This window comes from Giraffa tippelskirchi, chromosome 7, assembly GCF_054371585.1.
Source record: "Giraffa tippelskirchi isolate mGirTip1 chromosome 7, T2T-mGirTip1v1.2.pri, whole genome shotgun sequence".
Taxonomy (NCBI): Eukaryota; Metazoa; Chordata; class Mammalia; order Artiodactyla; family Giraffidae; genus Giraffa; species Giraffa tippelskirchi.
The window spans coordinates 73,525,209-73,544,680 of NC_137281.1; the positions used below are offsets into that span (position 1 = coordinate 73,525,209).

Genomic DNA, 19,472 nt, shown 5'->3' on the forward strand with positions numbered 1-19,472 from the left:
ATACTAAGCATTAGGGAAACCATAATGAGATACCACTTCACACCAACCAAAAACAAATAAACAAACAAAAAACAAAAATAACAAGTGTGGCAAGTATATGGAGAAACTGGAAGTCTTGTATGCTGCTAGTGGGAACGTAAACTGGTACAGCCACTGTGGAAAACAGTGTAGTGGGCCCTCAAAACATCAGACACAGATTACAATTTGATCTAGTAATTCCATTTCTGTGTGTGTACACAAAATAACTGAGAGCAGAGACCTGAATCTGTACACTTATGTTCACAGAAACACTATTCACAACAGCTAAAAGGTGGACAAGTGTCCACTGACAGATGAGTAGATAAACAATGTGGAACCTACAAACAGTAGAATATTTCTCAGCCTTAAAAAGGAAGGGAATACTAATACATGCTACATAGTGGATAGATCTTAAAGACATCGTATTAAGTGAAAAAAGCCAGACACAAAAGAACAAAAATGGTATAATTCCGCTTACATGAGGTACAGAGAGGAATCAGATTCACAGAAACAGAAAGTAGAATGGTGGCTGCCAAGGGCTGAAGGCAGGGAAGACTGGCGAGTTACTATACACAGAGTGTCAATTTGGGAAGATGAAAAAATTCTAGAGCTAACTAGTAGTGATGGCTGCACAACAATGTGAGTGTATTTAATGCCACTGAATTATACACTTGAAAATGGTTAAAATGCTATTCTATATTATATATATATATCTCACCACAATTTAAAAAAAAGTTTTAAAATCTTCCCAGAATCCAAGAATGTAACAATGTACTAAGGTATAAATATATGATTTGGAACGAGGGTTTGTTTTTTTTCTTTTAACTTACTCATTTTACCTTTTTATGGAAAACTACAAATAACAACAAATAAAAGACAATAGCACCTTCACCATCCGAGTGCAATAATTACCAGTACACAGCCATTATTGCTTCCTCTATAACCCTTGCCATCCTCTCCACCCACTGTGAGTCTCATACTAGATTATTTTGAAAGCAAATCCTGAATATCTTATTCCACTTCATCTGGAAATATTTCAGTATTCAACTCTAAAAGATAAGGACTCTTTTAACATAACCATAATAATCACACCTTTAAAAAACCAGCCAAAACTTCATACTTAAAAAAGTTAATAATTACTTAATATTATTAAACTTTATATAGTCTATAGTAAGCAACTTCTATAATGGCTCTCAGTATTTATACCCTTGTATATGGTATTTACCCTTGAGTATGGCCGGATCCAGTGACTCTTCTCATAAACAAAATACAGCAAATAGGTTGGGATGTGACCTCTGAGGTTAGGTTACAAAAAGACACTGGCTTCCACCTTATTCTCTCATTCTCTTGCTGCGTCTCTCTTGCAGAAGCCAGCCTGTCATGCTGTGGATGTCCTTTGCAGAAGCCTACATAGCAGGAAACTAAGGGAGGCCCCCCGTCAACAGAGAGGAGCTAAAGACTAAAGTCAAAAGCCAGAGAAGGAACTGAATCTCACAACTACCATTTGGATAGTGGCTTCTTCTCATGAAACCTTGAGATGAATGCAGCCTTCTGAGTCCATGAGCCTGATGATCAGTTAAGCCACTCCAGAGATCCAACCAGTCCATCCTAAAGGAGATCAGTCCTGGGTGTTCATTGGAAGGACTGATGCTGAAGCTGAAACTCCAATACTTTGGCCACCTTATGCAAAGAGTTGACTCATTGGAAAAGACCCTAATGCTGGGAAGGGTTGGGGGCAGGAGGAGACAGGGACGACAGAGGATGAGATGGTTGGATGGCACCACCGACTCGATGGACATGGGTTTGGGTAAACTCTGGGAGTTGTTGATGGACAGGGAGGCCTGGCATGCTGCGATTCATGGGGTCGCAAAGAGTTGGACACGACTGAGTGACTGAACTGAACTGAACAGACTCCTGAACCACAAAAACTACACAATATGTTTACTGCTTTAAGCAGCTAATACGTTTTGGGGTAAGCTGTTATATAGCAATGTAAACTAACAAACAGATTGCAGTCAGATTTCCATGTCTCTTTTTACAATGGTTTTGTTCATCTCGGGATCCAAACAACATACACACATTGCATTTGGTTGTATGTCTCTTAAGTCTCTTTTAAAATCTGTAAGTTATACCTTTCCCTGCCCCTTACAATTTATTTGTTGAAGAAACTGGGTTGTTTTTCCCATAGAGTGTCCCATATTTGGGATTTGAAGACTGCATGTCATTTCACATGTTCCTCTGCCCTGTATATTTTCTGTAAACTAGTGATTAGATCAAGAGGTTTGATCTGATTCAATTGAGGAGGCAATATGTGTACTTTCTACAGGAGATAAAAAAGAATATGTTGAGAAAGGCAGCCATGAGCATAACATTTTTCACCCCTGCTAGGCCTTGGGTCTGGAAACTTTTCCTACTAAAAGACAAGAGTTCTCCCAGCCTGTACTGGACTTACCACCTTGTATGGGAATACACTTCCCTGTTTAGCCTCAGGGTGTACTTCTCTGTTCTGTTTAAAAGTGTGTGTCATATGGTAGTTGGCCAACCCCACTACTCTATCTATCCTCTGTGGGGAGAGATGAAGTCCTTCGTTCAGTGGCACCAGAGGGGAGTGTGCAGGCCAATGACCCTGCATCAGCTGCAGACAGCGACTGCTGGCCATGGGGGACTGATGCCCACTACTGCAGCTAATCTTGCTCTGTCTCTTCTCTCAGAGTTAACAGCTTTAAGAATAGTACTTGGCACCATCCAGTTTTAATCATTGGAGGAGTCATTATTTTGACATAGCTCCTGACCCAAAATGTAGCTTTCTTTAGCTATTTTAGTCCAATTATTCATTGTCTCACTGTATCTTGCTTTATATTTTTCCCTTCTGCAATTGTATCCTTTATAACAGGTATTTCTTATCTAGACAACTCACGAGGACAATGCTAGTCTATCTTAAAGGACAGAATGAACACTCATTTTGCAGGGTATTTTATTCAGTTAGCCTTTATATACACTTATAATGTTCAGAGAGTAAGATTTGACCTGAACATATACCTAAATCTATATAATAATGAACTATCTTAGAAAGTGGTTCTGTTTAAATTTATTGAACAGGGTTAGTTTGAGATGTATTCTTTAAATGTTGTTGAGCAGTTAATATTTACCAGAGGCTGAGACAGAAATTAAGGATTAATAAAGGGTTCTCAGGGCACATATAAGAAACACGAATCCTTGTTGTTGTTCAGTCACTCAGTCGTGTCCAACTCTTTGCAACCCCATGAAGCAGCACGCCAGGCTTCCCTGTCCTTCACCATCTCCCAGAGCTTGCTCAAATTCATGTCCACTGAATCAGTGATCCCCTCCAACCATCTCATCCTCTGTCAAGAACAGAGGACAGGGGACGAGATAAAGAATGAATCTTGCCTCTTAGTAAACAAAACACAAGCAAAAAAAATCTTATTAGTCAGTAATTTAAATTCTTACAGATTAGTAGCAACATCTACCAAGCCATAAAAGAAACTGGGTGCATTTTCCAGTTTCATAAGGGTTAGGACCCAGTCTAGGCTCTCGGAGTACTTTTCAGACACAGTTATGGCATCCTCCTTCTTTGAAGGCCTTGCTTTATGTAATTCCACTGGTCCTCAAAGCCTTTCTCAGATTTTAGCAAAAGCATCTCAATAGCTGTAACATTTAAGGATTATTTAACTATGTGAAACCGTATGTTTTGCCTGTTCTCAGCTCTTCTAAGACCTATTCTTCTCTTGTCAGTCAAAGTTGGAAGCTTGGGCATGAAAAACAGAATAAATTGCATACAAGTAAGCAAAGAAGATGCAGGGGGAAAAAAAGCAATGGCATTCAGCTCCAGCAATGCTTAGACTTTACTGTATTTCCATACCAATAAAAAGAACACTAATTTTTAACCCTGAGCAATGAGGTCGGAAAGAATGATGTTTATATGGCACTGCAGAGAATCATTTCGAAATGAATTAGAGGGGGAAAAAAAGATTGGTTAGCCATGACACAGTGAACCATCTATAGCCTAGTTCTCCACTCATTACAACTAAAAACTCTAGTAGAATATTTTTTAAAAGCTACCTGAGTAATCTGAAAAGTAAACAATAGCAGGTAAACTGGGGACTGAAACTAAAATCTAAATAACAACCTTGTAGTAAGTGAGGCTCATGGTTTGCTTGGGTTTTTTGGTTCAGTTTTTTGCTCTTATTTTGTTTCCAGCTTTGACGCTAAGCCTAAGCCTAGAACTGCACAGTGGGCAGAGACAGCAAAAACTCCAGAAGAAACCCTTCCTACCTTTATCAAGAAAATGAGAGAAAGGGACTCCTGAACACCAGAAGGTGTGTGGGAAATCCTTGAGTTTTGCTGCTTTCTCTTTTTAGCTTCAGAGCTATACTGCTACCAACTATGGTAGCTTAGACACTTAAAACTCAAGAGAAAACCTGTTTCTCTCCTCCTAGAGGACCCATACTCCCAAGAGTATGAAGAGAATCTCTTTTATTTTTTTCTCTTTTTTTAACACTTTGCCCTGAAGGTGGCCCCAGCTGCAGGGAACTACTCTACAACGAAAGGCTGACACTGAAACAAATCCATCTTTCTGGTCATATAAACCCACATGTGGGGGTACAGGGAGGAGAGGGTGCATGAAAATCTTGGAGAAAAGAAAACAGGGAGGGGGACCATCAATTTTATATGTGATCCAACGTAAGTCTGAGGCCTTCTTAAAAGAACAATACAAAGAGATAGAGGAAAACAATACAATGGGAAAGACTAGAGCTCTCTTCAAGAAAACTGGAGATATCAAGGGAACATTTCATACAAAAATGGGCACAATCATGTACAGAAATGGTAAGGACCTAACAGAAGCAGAAGAGATTAAGAAGAGGTGGCAAGAATACACAGAATGATATGAGAAAGATCTTAAGGATCTGGATAATCATGAAGGTGTGTTCATTCACCTAGAGCTGGACATCCTGGAGTGTGAAGTCAAGCAGGCCTTAGGAAGCATTATTAGGAACAAAGCTAGTGGAATGATGGAATTCCAGCTGAGTTATTTAAAATCCTAAAAGATGACGCTGTTAAAGTACTGCACTCTATATGCCAGCAAATTTGGAAAACTCAGCAGTGGCCAAAGGACTGGAAAGGGTGTTTTCATTTCTATCCCAAAGATGAGCAATACCAAAGAATGTTCAAACTACCAAACAATTGTGCTCATTTCACATGCTAGCAAGATAATGCTCAAAATCCTTCAAACTAGGCTTCAACAGTATATAAGCCAAGAAATTCCAGATGTACAAGCTGGGTTTAGAAAAGGCAGAGGAATCAGAGATCAAATTGTCATCATCCATTGGATGACACAGAAAGCAAGGGAACTCAAGAAAAACATCTATTTCTGCTTCACTGACTACGCTAAAGCCTTTGACTCTGTGGATCACAATCAACTGTGGAAAATGCACAAAGAGATGGGAGTACCAGACCATCGTACCTTACTTTTCTCAAGAGAAACCTGTATGAGGATCAAGCAGCAACAGTTAAAGTTTACATGGAACAGTGGACTGGTTCAAAATTGGGAAAGGAGTACAACAGGCTGTATATTGTCACCCTGCTCATTTATCTTATAGGCAGAGTACATCATAAGAAATACCAGGCTGGATGAAGCACAAGCTGGAATCAAGACGGCCAGGAGAAATATCAACAGCCCTAGAGAGGTAGATGATACCACTCTAATGGCAGGAAGTGAAGAGGAACTAAACAGCTTCTTGAAGAGGGTGAAAGAGGAGAGTGAAAAAGCTGGCTTGAAACTCAACATTAAGAAAACAAAGATCATGGCATCCAGTCCCATCATTTTATGGAAAATAGAAGGGGGAAAGTGGAAGCAGTGACAGATTTTATTTTCCTGGGCTCTAAAATCATTGCAGATGGTGACTGCAGCCATGACATTAAAAGATGCTTGCTCCTGGAAGGAAAGCTATGACAAACCTAGACAGTATATTAAAAAGCAGAATCATCATTTTGCCAGCAAAGGTCCACATAGTCAAAGCTATGATTTTTCCAATAGTCATGCACTTATGTGACAGTTAGACCATAAAGAAAGCTGAATGCCGAAGAATTAATGCTTTTGAATTGTGGTGCTGGAGAAGATTCCCTTAGACTGCAAGGAGATCAAACCAGTCAGTCCTAAAGGAAGTCAACTCTGAAAATCCATCGGAAGGACTGATGCTGAAACTGAAGCTCCAACACTTTGGCCACCTGATGTGAAGAGCCAACTCACTGGAAAAGACCCTGATGCTGGGAAAGATTGAGGGAAGGAGGAGAAGGGAATGAAAGAGGATGAGATGGCTAGATGGCATCACCGACTCAATGGACATGAATTTGAGCAAACTCTGGAAGATAGTTTGGAGCCTGCTGTGCTACAGTCCATAGGGCTGCAAAGAGTCAAGACATGACTTAGCGACTGAACAAGTCTTAGCCTCAACTCTGAGCTGTCAACATGCAGAACAGATTCAAAAAAGCATAACAAAGGCTTATGAACTATGACATTGAAGTATGATTGAACTACAAACTGAACTATGATATTAACTACTTCCCAAATTCCAGATTAACCCCTGAGTGGTACATGAGTCAGACAGACTCAAACAGCATAGTAAAGGCTTTGAAAATTGGACTGATATAACCACCACCCACACAAGGCAAAAGAGAATGGGCAGTCAGATGTAATCAGACTGACTGTTTCTTACAACAAACAAAAATCAACACCCTCTAGAGGATTTTAACAGGAACAAGAGTACAAAATATAACATTCAAAATATACAGGATATTATGCAGAATTACTCAACATGCAAAGAAAAGGAAAATCTGACTAATTCTTGAAAGAAAAGATAACAGATTTGAATGCCCCAACCTGTCTAGTCCAGATGCTGGAAATATAAGACAGATTTTAAAAGTTATTTAAATAATTCTCTATGAAATAAAGGTAAACATTTATCAAATGGATGCCAATGAAGTTCTCAGCATAGAAATAAAAACTATAAAAGAGAATCCAATGGAAATTTTAGGAGATATAATTGCCAACAAAGGTCCATCTAATCAAAGCTATGGTTTTACCAGTAGTCATGTATGAAAGTGACAGTTGGACAATAAAGAAAGCTGAGTGCCAAAGAATTGATGCTTTTGAATTGTGGTTTTGGGAAGACTCTTGAGAATCCCTTGGACTGCAAGGAGATCCAACCAGTCCATCCTAAAGGAAATCAGTCCTGGGTGTTCACTGGAAGGACTGATGTTGAAGCTGAAACTCCAATACTTTGGCCACCTGATGTGAAGAACTGACTCACGGGAAAAGACCCTGATGCTGGGAAAGACTGAAGGCAGGAAGAGAAGGGGTTGACAGAGGATGAGATGGTTGGATGGCATCACCGACTCAATGGACGTGAGTTTGAGCAGGCTCCGGGAGTTGGTGACAGACACGGAAGCCCAGCTTGCTGTGGTCCATGGGGTCGCAGAGTCAGACACAACTGAGCGACTGAACTGAACTGATTATATAACTGAAATTAAAAATTCATGGGATGGTCTCAACAACAGAATAGAGATAACATAGGAAAGGCTAAGTGAATCTGAACATAAAGCAATAGAAATTATACAGTCTGAAGAACTGAGAGAGAAAAAAATCAAAAAAAGTTAATAGAGCCTCAAGGATCTGGGAGACTATCAGAAGGTCTAACATTCACATCATTTAAATCCCAGAAAGAGAGAAGAAAAAGACTGGTACATAAAAAATATATGAAGAAATCATGACAGAAAACTTCCCAAGTCTGGTGAAAGATATAAGTTTACAGATTTAAGAAACTCAGTGAACCCCGAAAAGGAAGAACACAGAGAAAATCATTACCAGACATGTCATAATCAAACTACTAAAAACCAAAGATGGAAAGAATGGAAGTAGACAGATTTTAAAAGATGATATATTACACAGATGGAAAATGTGATTTAAATGGGGAAGGAGGTGCTTGACTACAAAGGACAGGGAGCACAAAGGAGTGTTTGGGGTTTTTTTTGAGTAACAGAACTGTTCTGGATCTTGAGTGTAGTGATTATTGTAAGATTTCATGTACTAGTCAAAATGGTCCCCACATACCATTAAGAGCAAATGTTACTGTCTGTATATGTAAAAGAGCCAGAAATCAGCTCTCATCCTCCATATCACATCAATCACCATTTCCTACCAAATTTACTTCTAAAGATTTCTCAGATTTGTCCTTTTCCCTCTGTTCCCACTGTTTCTGCCTAGCTGAGTTCTCATCATCCCAGCCTGTTACTACTTTGATCCCAAAGCTAACCTGCATAGCCCTGCTTTGCAAAAGGTAACCCATGCTCTAACAGTATCAACTTTAACCCAGACACTTGTCAGAAATGCAGAATCTCAAACCCCACTCTAGAACTCCTGAATTGGAATCCACCTTTTAACAAGATTCTGAAGTGATTTAAAGAATTACAAAACTTTTCATTGGAATTTACAAAGCCCCGATCCAGGGCATGCATGAATGAATGAAAATCTGATTATGCTACTCCTCCACTTAAGATCTTACAGACTCCCTACCAGGACGCATACAAGCTATAAGAAGCCTTACATGACCTTATCCTACCTTTCTCTCCAGGCTCACCTATCACAACATTTAACACGTCAGTAATACTTAACTGTTTGCACATTCCAGCATACATAACACAGTGCTATGTCCCACTGCGACACTTTTACCCAGGCAGTTCCCTTGGCCTGAAAAGCTCTTCATCTGACTTAACTCTTATCCACCTTCAAGCCTCTACTGAGAAGCCAACCCTGTATAGCAGATGGGAATCCACCTGTCAGTGCAGGGAACACCAGTTTGATCCCTGGTCTGAGAAGATTTCACATGCCGAGGGGCAGCTAAGCCCCTGTGCCACAACTACTGAGCTGGCACTCAAGAGCCGGTGTGCCTACAGCCTATGCTCAACAAAAGAAGCCACCACAATGAGGAAGCCCGTGCACCCCAACAAAGAGTAGCTCCCCAATGACTACAACTGGAGAAAGCATAATGTGCAGCAACTCAAGGCAACCAAACATCAATAAATAAATTACAGAAATCAACCCCGCTCTGGGCTCCTAAACCAGCCTGTGCCTACCTCCAACCCTGAACTTCCCACACAATATTGACATGATCTGTTTATGTCTTTCCTGGCCTGTAGGTTTCTCAAAGGCAGTGGCCTCTTTTCTTTTATCTTCTCCCCATATCCAGCACCGAGAATTAGCTATGTTTTGATGAAAGGAACTACCATCTTCTCTTGATTCTTATAAAGCTATCCGTCTCCAGTTTGGCAGTAACCAGTTCCCCCACCACACGATCGTTTCTTGAAAGTATAGGAACCGCCCCTTACACCTGAGTCGCTTGAAGCATAACGCATGAAGGGTTTAGACCCAACACTTTTGTGCCTGGGCAAAAAAGCCCCAGGCTAAGCAGGCTTTTTAAAAATGCCATAACGCCACCTAACTATAAGCTCTTTCGGTCCTAGGTGAGGGGGTGGTGGTCTTTATCTACAAAGTTCTTAGCTCAGGCCTGGGCGCCCCACAAGGCCCTACTCCCACCTGCACGCAGTCTGGCTGGGAACACCTCCCGCTCGAATCTCCGAGGGCCACCCGCCGCCAGGCCCAGGCCTAAGGGCGGTCACCTTCTCCAGGGCAGAGCCTCTTCCTCCGGGTCGCTCTCCATCACGGACCCCTCTATCACCGTTTCATCGCTGTCCCAGTCTGGGGCCTGGGGGCCTTCCTCCATCTCCACGATGGACTCGGAGTCTTTCTTAGCCTCTTTCTCCAACTCCTCCATTTCCGCAAAACAAAAAAAAAAAATTGTTTTTTAATTAAAAAAAGTAAAAATCACACAAAAAAGATTGCTGTGAGGGCCAGGAGAAATTATGAATTAATAACAATATTCTTGGTGGGAGACCCGCCAGTTCTGGGAGTGCAGCGCCTCAGGCCGCGAACGCGTCATGAGGGAAGCGGGCCAGCGTCGCGGTGTGACCGCACGCGGCCGGCAGGGGGAGCCTCACGCGGCCGGCAGGGGGAGCCGCGCGCCGCACGTCGGCCCCGCCCCGGCCCGCCCCGGCCCGGCAGTGGCCGGAAGGAGCCGAGCGAGCGCCGAAGGGCTTAGGGTTTCTCGGCGATGCAGGGCGTGGCTTGCTACCGCACCCACTTTCCGCACCTTTCCTTTGGGGCCCAGCGGTCAAGGGACTGGAGCTGCGGCCGCGGGGCTCAGACCGGAAGCGTTGCCGCAGACAGACCGCAGGCCGAGCCCGCCTTACGCTACCGGCAGAGAGGGAGAGCTGGGTCAGGTCCCCGTGCAGCGCCAGCTCCGGGCTTGTGAGACGCAGAACCCGGAAGGAACTGTCGCCTCTGACAGACTTTTCTGAAGCCAGAATGTGATCTTAGCCCCGAAGAGTGCTCTTGAGTCCACCAAGTGCTGCCTTTTTCACACCCCCTTCCCCAAAAGTCGCCTTAAGTAGGCAAAAACAAAAATATTAATCAGAAGTTTTAAAATCACCAACTGATCTATTAATAACTGATGTATTTTTACGTGTTTCTTTTTTTCCCCTCTCATCAACTCTTTGGTTACCCTGGAATACAGATTGTGTAGGAAAGGCAGGTTAAATGCTTTATTTTTTCCCTTTATAAATTTTTATAATAATATGGGCGCCTGAGTGACTGAGTGATAGTCGCTCTTTGCGACCCCAAGGACTGGAGCCCACCAGGCTCCTCTGTCGATGGAATTCTCCAGGCAAGAATACTGGAGTGGATTGCCATTTCCTTCTCCAAATATGGGTGCCTAGCAACATCCAAAAATTACCAATTACTATTTTTAAATGAAGTGACTAGATTTTTATATATTTGATTTCAGCCTGTTAAAGTTTTAACTTCAAACTCATTTAAAACAAAGCCAAGTGGGCTCCAGCTGCCAAGTGAGAGGAAGACGCCAATATGACAGGCTGCTTCTGCATAGCAAGTGTTTAGTACCCACCCTGGAACCTTCAGGGTCTAAGCACATATTGGGTCTTGAAAGGTTTATCATGTAAACGTTAGGAAATAGGATTTTCTGACTCCTCAATTTACTTCACTTTTCAGTACATGGAGTGGCTTTGCCATACTATTACTTTACTGTTTAGAGCTTATTGAAGCCACTGCTATCTAAAACAGTGGTTGTCTTTTAAACTTATTTGATACTGGAGAAAGTGTGGAGAAAGGGGAATCCTCCTACACTGTTGGTGGGAATGTAAATTGGTACAGCCACTATGGAAAACAGTATGGTGATTCCTTAAAAAACTAAAGCTAGTAACCATGCTTGTAGGCATATATCTGGAAAAGACACAAACTCTAATTCAAAAAGATACATTTACCCCAATGTTAAAAGCAGCACTATTGACTGTAGCCGAGACATGGAAGCAACCCAGAAGTGCATGGATAGATGAATGGGTAAGAAAGACACATGCACACCCACACACACCCACACCCACACCCACACCCTGGACACACATACACACACACACACACACACACACCCCGGAACATTACTCAGTCATAAAGAATGAAATGTTGTCATTTGCAGCAACATGGATGGGCCTAAAAAAACACTTAGTGAAATAAAGCAGAGAAAGATAAATATTATATGATATTATGAAATTTTCTAGGCAGGAGTACTGGAGTGGGTCTCCATTTCCTTCTCCATGGGATCTTCCTGACCCAGGGATCGAACCCAGGTCTCTTGCATTGCAGGCAGATGCTTTACTGTCTGAGCCACCAGCAGCTGACTAATAGCATATATGCTTCACCACAAATGTTCATGAGGATCAGTGCCCTGGAGGAGGGTTGCGAATTAGGGCCCTTCCTTTACTGCCCTCTCGTCTTAATGGTTGAGGCAGACGATAAACAAGTACATGAATAAATGAGATAACTCAGCGAGTGATCTGTGCCTGAAAGAAAGGCTGCTGATTAGACACCTTGGTCAGAGACCACCTCTCTGAGGAGGTGACATTTGACCTAAGACCTACAACATGAACACAAGTGCAAAGGCTTTGAGACATCCCAGGAGGCTTCTGTGCCTGGAGCTGGGGAGTCAGGGGAGAGCAGCGTGGGACAAGGCTCAGGCACTAAGCAGGAAGTGGAGTATGTACATGTAATGTAACGAGAATTGCTTGGAAGTGTAAATTTTGAAAAAGAAGTCTCAGGATTTTATAGCTATACAGTATATGTGGCTTTTATAGTGAAAATTCTTTCTTGCCTATAGCTTCATATCATCTCCACTCTATCCAGGATACTTTATTTTTGTTAACCTTTTATTTTGTATTGAGGTATAGCTGATTAACAACGTTGTGATAGTTTCAGGTGAACAGTGAAGAGACCCAGCCATATATTTGCATCTATCCATTCTCCCCTCAACTCCTGCCCCATCCACACTGCCACATAATATTAAGCAGAGTTTTGTAAGTTATACAGTAGGTCTCATCAGTCTTCCATTTTAAATTTGGCAGGGTCCATCCCAATATCCCTAATTATCCCAGTTACTTTGGATCCCAGAACTATAAGATTTGAGACTTTTATGGAAGGTTTGATTAATCATAAATATAATACAACTTGAATATCTAAGAGAGTAAATCCACATTTCACTTTATTACTTTATTTACCACCTCCCACAATAAAGGTGGAGAAAGTATTTCACTGACTATTTCATAGTAAGTATTTTAAAATGCATTTTCCTAAAAGAACATTCATTTTCTCAATGATTTGGGTTTTTTTAAAAAAATTGTTGTTGTTCATCAACCCAAGCAATTCATATGGTGTTTAGCACAAACCAGAGAGATTCTCATTTGAAAAGCTGACTCATTTGAAACTTTTGAGCTGACTTATTTGAAAAAACCCTGATGCTGGGAAAGATTGAGGGCAGGAGGAGAAGGGGACGACAGAGGATGAGATAGTTGGATGGCATCACCAACTCAATGAATATGAGTTTGTGTGGACTCTGGGAGTTGGTGATGGACAGGGAGGGCTGGCATGCTGCAGTTCATGGGGTCGCCAAGAGTCGGACACGACTGAGCGACTGGACTGAACTGAACTGAACAAATCAGAACTGTTTTGTGAATTGAAAATTGAATGAGAATATTATGCAATCACAAAAATCGAGATATGTGAGACCCTTTCTCAAAAACTGCACAATGTGGGAAAACAAAGACATAAGTTTGTGCAGGATTAGATGTTGGTTCAGTACCTAAATTTGTTTTGCAGTCACATTATACTTGATTCACTGCAGAAATTTGCCAACCACAACTCCTACAGGCTATGTCCTTCTTAGTGCAGAATTTAATACAGAAGTTCAATTTTACTTTAAAATAGCATACATAGAATAGATATTAAAATACTTCAGAAAGTTAAAAGTACTATGAAATTTAAGATAGTAGCCTGCACGTGTGCATGCTAAGTCGCTTCAATACTCTCCAACTCTTTGCCACCATATGGACTGTAGCCTGCCAGGCTCCTCTGTCTATGGGATTTTCTAGGCAAGAATACTGGAGTGAGTTCCCATTTCCTTCCCCAGGAGATCTTCCCAATCCAGGGATCGAACCCGCGTGTCTTATGTCTCCTGCATTGGCAGGCAGGCTCTTTAACACTAGTGCCACCTGGGAAGTCATAAGATAGTAGCCTAATATGCCATTAATATTTCATTTTTAAAAAATCTGAAAAAATAACTAATAGCATCTGTTATTCTGATAATAGACCAAAAAAATATAAGGAAGTCCATAAAGAGCAAAGGATGACTGCAGAAACATTCAGCATTTCAAAAATGAGAAACAGAGGATTAGACATGCCTAGTAGTAAATTATAAAAACCCTCCCTGACCCACTGCCCCAGGATGCCTGCAAGATGTTGCTATTCTGTGTGATCTTTACTATTACAGTTATTCATTGTTTAACTCTATTGGACCATGAATAATAGATTTTTTTTTAGAAGGAAAAATGCAAAATGTCCCAGTTAGGAACAACAGTTATACACTGATCATCTGTCTCAGAAATAGAACTACAACATTTTATCATGTAATGATGACATGAAAAAGCAACAATATGGTAACATGATTATGAGGGTTTTGTAAGGATTCTTAAGATTATTTTTGCCCTATAATATAATCACCAGATGGTCAATACCAAAATCAGATTGATTATATTCTTTGCAGCCAAAGATGGAGAAGCTCTATACAATCAGCAAAAACAAGACCAGGAGCTGACTGTGGCTCAGATCATGAAGTCCTTATTGCAAACTTCAGACTTAAATGGAAGAAAGAAAGGAAAACCACTAGAGCATTCAGGTATGACCTAAATCAGTCTCTTATGATTATACAGTGGAAGTGACAAATAGATTCAAGGGTTTAGATCTGATAGACAGAGTGCCTGAAGAACTATGGACAGAGATTCGTGACATTATACAGGAGACAGTGATCAAGACCATCCCCAAGAAAAAGAAATGCAAAAAGGCAAAATGGTTTCCGGAGGAGTCCTTACAAATAGCTGTGAAAAGAAGAAGTGAAAAGCAAGGGAGAAAAGGAAAGATATACCTATTTGAATGCAGAGTTCCAAAGAATAGTGAGGAGAAATAAGAAAGCATACCTCAGTGATCAGTGCAAAGAAATAGAAGAAAACGACAGAATGGGAAAGACTAGAGATCTCTTCAAGAATATTAGAGGTACCAAGGGAACATTTCATGCAAAGATGGGCACAATAAAGGACAAAAATGGTATGGACCTAACAGAAGCAGAAGATATTAAGAAGAGGTGGCAAGAATACACAGAAGAACTATACAAAAAAGATCTTCATAACCCAGATAACCACGATGTGTGATCACTCATCTAGAGCCAGACATCCTGAGGTGTGAAGTCGAGCAGGCCTTAGGAAGCATCACTACGAACAAAGCTAGTGGAGGTGATGGAATTCTGATTGAGCTATTTCAAATCCTAAAAGATGATGCTGTGAAAGTGCTGCACTCAATATGCCAGAAAATTTGGAAATCTCCTTTGCCACAGGACTGAGAAAGGTCAGTTTTCATTCCAATCTCAAAGAAAGGCAATGCTAAAGAACATTCAAACTACTGCACAATTGCACTTGTCTCACATGCTAGCAAAGTAATGGTTAAAATTCTCCAAGCCAGGCTCCAACAGTACGTGAACCATGAACTTCCAGATGTTCAACCTGGATTTAGAAAAGGCAGAGGAACCATAGGTCAAATTGCCAACATTCGTTGGATCATCGAAAAAGCAAGAGAGTTCTAGAAAAACATCTACTTCTGCTTCATTGACTAGGCCAAAGCCTTTGACTGTGTGCATCACAACAAACTGTGGAAAATTCTTCAAGAGATGGGCATACCAGACCACCTGACCTGCCTCCTGAGAAATCTGTTTGCAGGTCAAGAAGCAACAGTTAGAACCGGACATGGAACAATGGGCTGATTCCAATTTGGAAAAGGAGTACATCAAGGCTGTATATTGTCTCCCTGCTTATTTAGCTTATATGCAGAGTACATCATTCAAAATGCTGGACTGGATGAAGCACAAGCTGGAATAAAAATTGCCAGAAGAAATATCAATAACTTCAGATATGCAGGTGACACCACCCTTATGGCAGAAAGCGAAGAGGAGCTAAAGACCCTCTTGATGAAAGTGGAAGAGGAGAGTGAAAAACCTGGCTTAAAACTCAGCTTTCAAAAAACAAAGATCATGGCATCTGGTCCAAACACTTCATGGCAAATAAATGGGGAAACAATGGAAACAGTGATGGACTTTATTTTCTTGGCTCCAAAATCACTGCAGATGGTGACTGCAGCCATGAAATTAAAAGATGCTTGCTCCTTGGAAGGAAAGCTATAACAAACCTCCTCATAGTAGTAGTGTTTGTCACTCAGTCATGTCTGACTCTTTTCAATCCCATGCACTGCAGCCTGCCAGGTTCCTCTGTCCATAGGACTTTCCAGACAAGAATACTGGAATGGGTTGCCATTTCCTCTTCAGGTGATCTTCCCAACCCGGGTATCAATCCCACATCTCTTACATCTCCTGCATTGGCAGGAAGGTTCTTTACCACTAGTGCTACCTGGGAAGCCCTAGCTTACAAACCTAGACAAACCTAGACAGCATATTAAAAAGCAGAGACATTACTTTGCCAACAAAGGTCCATCCAGTCAAAGCTATGATTTTTCCAGTAGTCATGTATGGATGTGAGAGTTGGACCATAAACAAAGGTGAGCGCCGAAGAATTGATGCATTTGAACTGTGGTGTTGGAGAAGACTCTTAAGAATCCCTTGGCCTGCAAGGAGATCCAACAAGTCCATCCTAAAGGAGATCAGTCCTGAATTTTCAACGGAAGGACTGTTGCTGAAGCTGAAGCTCCAATACTTTGGCCACTGATTGTGAAGAACTGACTCATTTGAAAAGACCCTGATGCTGGGAAAGATTGAAGGCAGGAGGAGAAGGAAATGACAGAGGATGAGATGGTTGGATGGCATCACTGACTTGATGGACATGAGTTTGAGCAAGCTCCAGGAGTTGGTGATAGACAGGGAAGCCTGGAGTGCTGCGGTTCATGGGGTTGCGAAGAGTCGGACACAACTGAGCAACTGAACTGAACTGATGAGGATTGAGGAAATAAGAGGGTTTCAATCATACCAAGCCACTGCCTGACCTTACTACTGAAGAACTGTATAATTTTTTTTAATATCTTTCCTACATTAAGGTATAATTTACATATAATGACATTATATGACTTAGAGTTCAGCTCAGTATGTGGTGGATCTTTTTAACTATTTTAAGTTTCTATATTTCTTAAAAAAGCATACACAACCTATAGGAGGAAAATGGGAGTTGTAGGTATAAAAATGGTAACAACTCAAATCCTAAAAGTATAATTTACATAGTTGATACATAATAAAAATACAGATTTTAATTGATTTTTGTACTCACAAAATTGCAAATTTACACATGGTAATGGGGTCTTTTTTGTGTATAATTGAAACAGTCACATAAACAAGTTTCAGTTCAGTCTCTCAGTCATGTCTGCCTCTGTGACCCCGTGGACTGCAGCACACCAGGCTTCTCTGTCCATCACCAACTCCTGGAGCTTGCTCAAACTCATGCCCATCAAGTCAGTGATGCCATCCTACCATCTCATCCTCTGTCGTCCCCTTCTCCTCCTGCCTTCAATCTTTCCCAGTATCAGGGTCTTTTCCAGTGAGTCAGTTCTTTGCATCAAGTGGCCAAAGAATTGGAGCTTCAGCTTCAGCATCAGTCCTTCTAATGAATATTCAGGACTGATTTCCTCTAGGATTGACAGATTTGATCTCCTTTCAGTCCAAGGGACTCTCAAGAGTCTTCTCCAACACCACAGTTCAAAAGCATCAATTCTTTGGCCCTCAACTTTCTTTATAGTCCAACTCTCACATCCATACATGACTACTGGAAAAACCATAGCTTTGACTAGATGGACCTTTGTCGGCAAAGTAATGTCTCTGTTTTTTAATATGCTGTCTAGGTTGGTCATAGCTTTTCTTCCAAGGAGCAAGTGTCTTTTGATTTCATGGCTGCAGTCACCATCTGCAGTGATTTTGGAGCCCAAGAAAATAAAGTTTTGTTTCCCCATCTATCTGCCATGAAGTAATGGGACCAGATGACATTATTTTAGTTTTTTGAAAGTTGAGTGTTAAGCCAGCTTTTTCAAAAGACACAAAAATCCTAGCCACAAAAGGTTAATCAGAATTTTGATGTAGTTAATGATGCGATTCAAAAATTTTGACAATATATTTACACACAGGAAATCACTGCTTAAAACAGGATAAAGAATATTTCCATTGCTTCTGCCCTTTCCTTGATACCTACCCCTAGAAAACATTTTCTGATTTCCATCATGTAGAGTAATTTCTCTATCACCACAGAGTAGTTTTTCATGCAAATGGAATCATATAATATGTATCCTTTTTTAATTGGCTTCTTTTAGTAAGTTTGATGGTTTTAAGATTCACTGATGTGGTTTATATTAATTCCTTTTTATTGCTGAGTACAATTACATTGTATGAATATACCAAATTTATTTAGTCCATTCACTTGTGGACAAACATTTATTTCCACTTTGGAGGCTATTATAAAGAGGTTGCTATTCATATTCTCACTGAAGTCTTTTTGTGGATATGTGTTTTCATTTCTCTTAGGTAAATACCTAGAGTTCAACTGCTGAGGCATATGGTGGGTATATGTTTATAAGAAACTGCCTTTCTGTACTCCTACCAGCCATATATGAAAGCTCTGTTTGCTCCGTATCTTCACCAACATTCGATATTGTCAGTCTTCTATGTATTACCCATTCTGGTGGGCGTGAAACAGTATCTTATTGTGCTTTTCTAAAACAATTGTATTTATGTATTTATTTTTGGCCACGCCGGGTCTTCAGTGCTTTGTGCAGGCTTTCTTTAGTTATGGAGAGTGGTGGCTACTCTTCGTTGCAATATGCAGTCTTCTCATGCTGTGGTTTTGCTTGTTGCAGAGCACAGGCTGCAGGTGCTCAGGCTGAGCTCGTGGACTGCTTCATGGACTTGGTAGCTGCTGCCCGTGGGCTCCAGAGAATGGGCTCAGTAGTTGTGGCTCCCAGGCTTAGTTGCTCTGCAGCATGTGGGATCTTCATGGACCAGGGATTAAGCTCGTGTGTCCCCTGTATTGCCAGGCGAATACTTAGCCTACTGTGCCACAAGGGAAGTCCTCACTGTGGTTTTAATTTGCATTTCTCTAATGTCTAAGGATACTAAGCACCTTCTGTATGCTTTTTGGCTGTACTTTTTTTGAAGTGTCTGTTCAAATTTTTTGCCCACTTGCCAATTGGGCTATTTGTATTTTAATTGTTGGTTTGTCGGAATTCTTTACACATTCTGAAGGTGAGGCCTTTGTCAGATATATCTATAATAAATACTTTTTAATGTGTCTCTGGCTTGCCTATTCATTTTATTACTAATGTCTTTTTATCAGCCAAGAGGTTTTAATTTGGATGATGTCTGGTGTATCAATATTTTTTTCTATGGTTAGTGCTTGCATTAGTTTCCTAAGGCTGCCATAATAAATGACAACATAGGGGATGGCTTAAAATAACAGAAATTCATTATCTCACAATTCTGAAGCCAGAAGTCTAAAATCAAGGTGTTGGCCAGGACAGGTTCTCTCCAAAGCTTCCAGGTGAGAATCTTTTCCATGCCTTTCTCTTAGCTTCTGCTGTTCCTGACAGTTCTTGTCATTCGTTGCCTTGATTCCAGTCTCTACTCCATCGTCCAGTGGTGTTCTCCCTATACATCTCTTTCTCTGTGTTCCTTGTCCTCTTCTTGTAAGAACACTAGTCAGATTAGAGTAGAGCCTACCCTATTCCACCT

At 41.0% G+C, this 19,472-nt stretch overlaps 1 protein-coding gene and 1 long non-coding RNA gene across 3 annotated transcripts in view; one reads left to right on the forward strand and one right to left on the reverse strand.

Moving 5' to 3' along the window:
* ANKRD31 (ankyrin repeat domain 31) overlaps positions 1-10,056 on the reverse strand; it is a 140,022-nt gene extending 129,966 nt beyond the window's left edge. For both annotated transcript variants that reach the window (XM_081513904.1, XM_081513903.1), the window contains exon 1: positions 9,712-10,056. In XM_081513904.1, the coding sequence (XP_081370030.1) occupies positions 9,712-9,866 (155 nt within the window). In that variant the 5' untranslated portion in view covers positions 9,867-10,056. The remainder of the gene's footprint in view (positions 1-9,711) is intronic.
* Positions 10,057-10,096: 40 nt separating this feature from the next.
* On the forward strand, positions 10,097-19,031 carry LOC145514911 (uncharacterized). The gene is made up of 3 exons (XR_014060555.1): positions 10,097-11,506; positions 14,256-14,387; positions 18,602-19,031. It is a non-coding gene; the product is annotated as an uncharacterized LOC145514911 (long non-coding RNA).
* The last annotated feature ends 441 nt before the right edge of the window (positions 19,032-19,472 follow it).